Genomic DNA, 5,651 nt, shown 5'->3' with positions numbered 1-5,651 from the left:
CTGTGGTATTCTGAGTAGGATTCAATGATTGAATGACTGTGACGAGCTTCAAACTCCTGAAGGCGGGGCGTTAGTGACAGACGCAAAAGAATCACTGGATTCTATTCCGACCTGATTGAGAACCGACAGATGGATAGCCGTGTCGTGACAGGGTGCGTTGAACATTTCCACTGAGAGGATGGGAGGTAGCCACTGACAACGGTGAAACCCTTGCATACAGCTTGCCATGGAAGGAGCCTTGCGTGCTTGAAGAAGAAGACAGTAGGAAAGCAGAGATTCAGAAGATGGAGCATCTCCAAAACCTCAACCTGTTCTCCATTACTGCAAAACAAGTACTTATTTCATGTTCTTTTACTTTTCACAATCAACCCTGATAATTATTGATATCCTGACTAAGATTTACAAGATAACCATAGCTTGCTTCAAGCCGACAATCTTCGTGGGATCGACCCTTACTCACGTAAGGTATTACTTGGACGACCCAGTGCACTTGCTGGTTAGTTGTGCGAAGTTGTAGTGACCACAATTTCGTCCACCAAGTACATATACACAATCTTGCCTCTCCATAAATCTCTAAGAGGATAAAAAAGGACAAGTTATACGGAGAGAAAGCTAAGTACATATATATACATCACTGTACAACAAAACTATACAACAACACTATCCAGTAACCCCTCTGCTTTAAGAGTCCAGACGCCTAACGAGATGACTCCCGACCTGCATTTGAAAAACAACAACATAGTATGGAATGAGAACCGGAGGTTCTCAGTATGGTAAAGGTGTCACACACATAAGATATAAGGTCCTGGGAATGCCAGAGGCAATCCTAGAACGCCGACACTCAGATTATAGAGCTTAAGGTATTAAACAGAAGCCATAAAAGGTGGTTTTCTAAGAGTATCTAAAATTAACTTAACTTAACCTTAAGTCTAAACCCCATATTGCCGTTCCTCCCTACCTCCACTTCCTTCAGTATTTCACAGACAGTTAAACAGATATAAGCAAGCACAAGAAATTTACAAATACAACAGGTAACAATTACACATTTAACATGGCAAATACAATTAGGCACACCCAACTAATGCACAAGCAAGTAATTCGAGTAATATGCAGATGATGCATGCCTGTCCTACGGCTAATGAGGCTCATCTGTCGGTTATCCAGCCAACCCGACAAGTCTGAATTGTACTTAGACTGTCCCCCGACGTGCATCCCCATGAGTCTATGCATAGCTTTATCTCAAATAATCAATATTGCTCAATAGGGGGTAACATTCCCGGGAATTTATATTGTACCCGGTCACACTTACGTCGTAGGGTCAACAGAGTATCGAGTTTTCTACCTGGTACACGTGGTGGCAAGCCACGGCACTTTATCCAGAGAATCTCATATCTCAGATTATTCAATTTCATAAGCCATATAAATAATTCAATTATAATTCATCAACATCCACATCATCCTCAATTGCATCTCATTCATCATCATACATCAATCATATTCAATCCTTATCCTTCATTATCACACCTCCCATTCCGTCCATCAATAGTTCCATTTCAAAACATAATTCATCCTTTTCTAAATGAATCAAACTTAAAACATACTCATTTCCTTAATAACTCAAAAATAAACCATATAACCTTTGAATCTAAATCTTTTTAAATAATCATATTAACAAAGTCTCTAATTTTTATAAAATTTCGGCAGCATCTCCTCTAAAACTCGGACTTTGCCACCCTTTTCGGGTTCAACCCTGCATTCTTTTCAATTCAACATACCCTTCTTCATCATCATAATAATCACCATAATAAATCTATCTCAGATCAACAATTATACTCGTACAATATTCAAATCCAACAACCAAAATTTAACTAAGAATCATAGTTCACAAATCCTAGACTTTTAACACAAAATACCTCATATCAATAATTTACCAAATCACCAGTTAATCCACAAGCACCAACCAAATATATTTGACAACAAATTACTAAACATTAACATACACCTGCATTCCAACTTATCCTATGGTCATCTAGCCTAAGTTTTCACAGAATATTATATATTAAATGCAAGAAACCTAAATCATACCTTGGCCGATTTCCACGTAATGACCAAAGTAATTTATTCAAAACCAAGGTAGCCCCTTCAAAATTCAACTAATTAGCTTCCTCCAAGTTCCAATATTCACAATTTCAAGTTCTAATTATTTATTCACAACATAATACACATTTATAACACATATATACCCAATTTAATACTCAAAGCTCAAATTTAATGAAATTAAAATAAAATTATCATATCCTCACCTTACCCAAGCTTCACATAAGCAAGAGGAACGTTTTTCTCAAGCTAATTGGATCCTAAAACATCAGAAATCAAAGAAATTCAACCTTCCCATTGAAAATTTGAAAATTGAGGGAAAAGAGGGCCGAGAGTGATTAAATAAGTTACCAGTAAAATTGTTCCGGTAGAAATATAGAGTTCGACGCGATGGACGCGTGGCCGCAAACGATGCGGCGATCGGAGCTCGGACGGAGAAGTTACGGGGATCGAAAATTTACCGTAAGGTTACGGAAGCTTTCTCCCCTCCCTGGAAGCGTTTCACGCTGCTGCATCCAAATGAAGGAGAGAAAGGAGTTCGGCTTCATTTAATGAGTTGGTCCAGTTGGACCGACGGCCCGGTTCGGATTCGGTTCAACTGGTTTGGCCCGTTCGGTCCAATCTTGGACCGTTTTTTCGAAATTAGTGTCAAAATTTTTGTTTCGATGATCTCTATCCTAATTTAATATAATATTCACGTTTCTAATATTTCTTATTAAAAACTAATTTATTAACTAATTACTTATTAATTTAATCGGAGTTTACAGCTAGTTTTCAGTTAATCCAATTAAACCGTCCAGTTCGATTCGGTTTTTAAAATTATGAATTTTGAAGCAATTTCCTTTTCAATATATATACAATCATACAATCTGCTAAAAATTCATCTTCCATCTTGTTTCGAAGCCTTGTTTTAATAATCTTCATAGCTGAAAAGGCCCGTTCAGTTGTTGCTGTTGTCACAGGAAGAGTCAAAATAAGACGAATTAATCTATCAATTAAAGGATATATATTTGATTTTCCTGTCTCTGTCAATTTTTGATACAATTCAGCAAGAGTAGACAAATTCTGAAAATCTGGAGCTTTAACCACATCAAGTTCATAATGTTGTAACTCATAATCCAATTGAATCTTTTCTTGCTCAGAAAAATCTAAAGAATAGAAATTCTTTACAAGATTGCATATGTTGCAAACACTGAATAACTTGAAAGCATCTTTAGGATCTAAAGATGTACTCAATATGAGGAGCTCGGTTGTTTGCTCACTAAATCTACTATTTAGCTCTTTCAATTGAAAATCTATCACGCTAGTAAAAATGTCAACACGATAGTGGTGTTCAACAGTGACAACATCCTTTTTACGACGAGACCGAATTATGTCACTAAAAGAAGCACCCATATCAGGTATCTGAATAGCATGATCATTGCAGAAAGAACTAACTTTCTCCAAAAGTGCTCCCCAACTACTATCTCTTAACTGTTGAATCAATGACTTTGTACTAGAAACTAGATGCATAGCATTCAAAATGTCTTGAGATTTTTGTTGCAATGCTTGACAAAGTTTATCAGTGATTCCCATGATTTCTTTCATCATATGCAAAATGAAAATAAAATCAAATGATAATAAAGATTTAAGAGCATAAGTAGCATCACCACGTTGAGAATATGTAGATCCATTAGTAGCCAAATCTTCCAGAACTGAAGTTGTTGCTCCAAACATACGTAAAAGGCTACAAATTGAGTTGAAGTGAGAGCTCCACCTGGTATCTCCTGATCTTTTTAATGTGCCAATTTGATTTGCTCCTCTTCCTGTTTCAATTTGATTAGTTGCAACTAAATGGGAAATTTCAGTTGCATAAGCAGATCGTAATTCATCATTGCGTTTGCAAGAAGAGCACACAACATTGATAATATTACTCAAACTTTGGAAAAAAGCATGAACATCAACAACTTCTTTAGCCGCAGCAACAAGAGCTAGCTGTAATTGATGAGCAAAGCAATGAACATAATATGCATAAGGACATTCTTGAATAATTAAAGCTTGTAACCCTTTCCACTCTCCACGCATATTACTAACTCCGTCGTACCTTTGACCTCGAACATTTTGAATGTTGAGATTGTGATGAGATAATGCAGAATAAATCTCTTGTTTTAGAGTAGCAGAAGTAGTATCTTTGACATGAACAACATCTATTAGCCTTTCTTTGACAAATCCATGCTTATCAACAAATCTAACAACAAGTGCCATTTGTTCTCTTCTAAATTCATCTCTAGCTTCAACAATTAAACAAAATTTTGCATTACCAATCTCATTGCAAATTTCATTTTGCACCTTTCTAGCAAAAACATGTAGAATTTCCTTTTGAATAGAAGGTGATGTGTATATTGCATTTTGAGGAGCATTATCCAAAACAACTGCATCTACTTCTTTATTGTAAGAAGCTAATAATTTTAACATTTCAAGAAAATTTCCTCGATTCTGAGACTCATGACTCTCGTCATGTCCCCTAAAAGCACAAGCTTGAAACGTTAACCATTTGACAGTATCAATAGAGGCTTTAAGACGCAATCTATTGCTTAAAACTTGTTGTGAGCTTTGCTTAGCCAATACTTTGTCAATGTGACATAATTGATTAAGCAAATCTTTACAAGACTTAACAGCAATATTATGAGGAGAATTAAGAGATTTACCCACATGAGATAAAAATGCACAATCCTTTCCATTATTCACTTTTTTCCAATTACGAAATCCTCCTGATGTGAATGGACTTGATTTTCTAGAAAATAAATAGCATGGAAGACAAAATGCAGCATCCACTTCTGGCGAATATTCTAGCCAAGAAAAACTCTTAAACCAATGAGCTTTGAAACGACGAGGATGACTTTCTAGACCAGAAAGAGGGTACTCATCCATAATAAATTGATATGGTCCAAACTTTATGTATGCTCTACGGATTTCATCTTGTTGATTGATAGGATAATTCCAAATTTGCGGACGCTTTCCGGGATCACGCATCAATGTATCAATATTAACTTGATCTATTTCAGTCCTTGCTATTTTGGAAGCAGGGGGTTGAATATCTTGCTCAACAAGTTATGTCACAGGTTGCTCAATAATATTTTGAACATTACTCAAAGAATCTGAAGCTGAATTTTGTTCATCATATATTCTCTCTTTTCTCTTGAAAAATGAGTGAATTGTTTTCATCTTTGACATTTTTAACTTAACTTGAACTATCTAACAAAAAAAAAAACAAAAATAATTGCATATATATTATTTTCTTAAAAAAAAATATTAAACCTATTGAGCAATAACAAATAATTTTAGAAACACAAATATATAATAACAAAAAATAAAGTTATTGATTTACCTGATTATTTTTTGTTCCAAGTCTCACAAAAAAATAATTCTATTGAGTTTTGTCCTCACTTCAATCTTTGAACACTGTCCATTATAAAAAAAATAAATTAATTATTTTAAATAAATAATATAAATAATACTTGACATTATTATTAACTTAAAAAAATTGAAATATACCTCTTTGAATCTTTGTTGTG

The 5,651-nt window shown here is 34.9% G+C and overlaps 1 protein-coding gene across 1 annotated transcript in view; it reads right to left on the bottom strand.

Annotated features, from left to right (window-relative positions):
* LOC110278450 (uncharacterized) overlaps positions 1-5,109 on the bottom strand; it is an 18,650-nt gene extending 13,541 nt beyond the window's left edge. The window contains exons 1-2 of the mRNA XM_052258192.1: positions 3,747-5,109; positions 2,956-3,047 (exon numbers count right to left, since the gene is read on the bottom strand). Of these exons, the coding sequence (XP_052114152.1) occupies positions 2,956-3,047; positions 3,747-5,109 (1,455 nt within the window). The remainder of the gene's footprint in view (positions 1-2,955; positions 3,048-3,746) is intronic.
* Positions 5,110-5,651: the final 542 nt, after the last annotated feature.

The sequence above is a fragment of the Arachis duranensis genome, chromosome 3, assembly GCF_000817695.3.
Source record: "Arachis duranensis cultivar V14167 chromosome 3, aradu.V14167.gnm2.J7QH, whole genome shotgun sequence".
NCBI lineage: Eukaryota > Viridiplantae > Streptophyta > Magnoliopsida > Fabales > Fabaceae > Arachis > Arachis duranensis.
The sequence above is the reverse complement of the archived record's forward strand: the minus strand, read 5'-3'. Positions and strand labels throughout refer to the sequence as shown.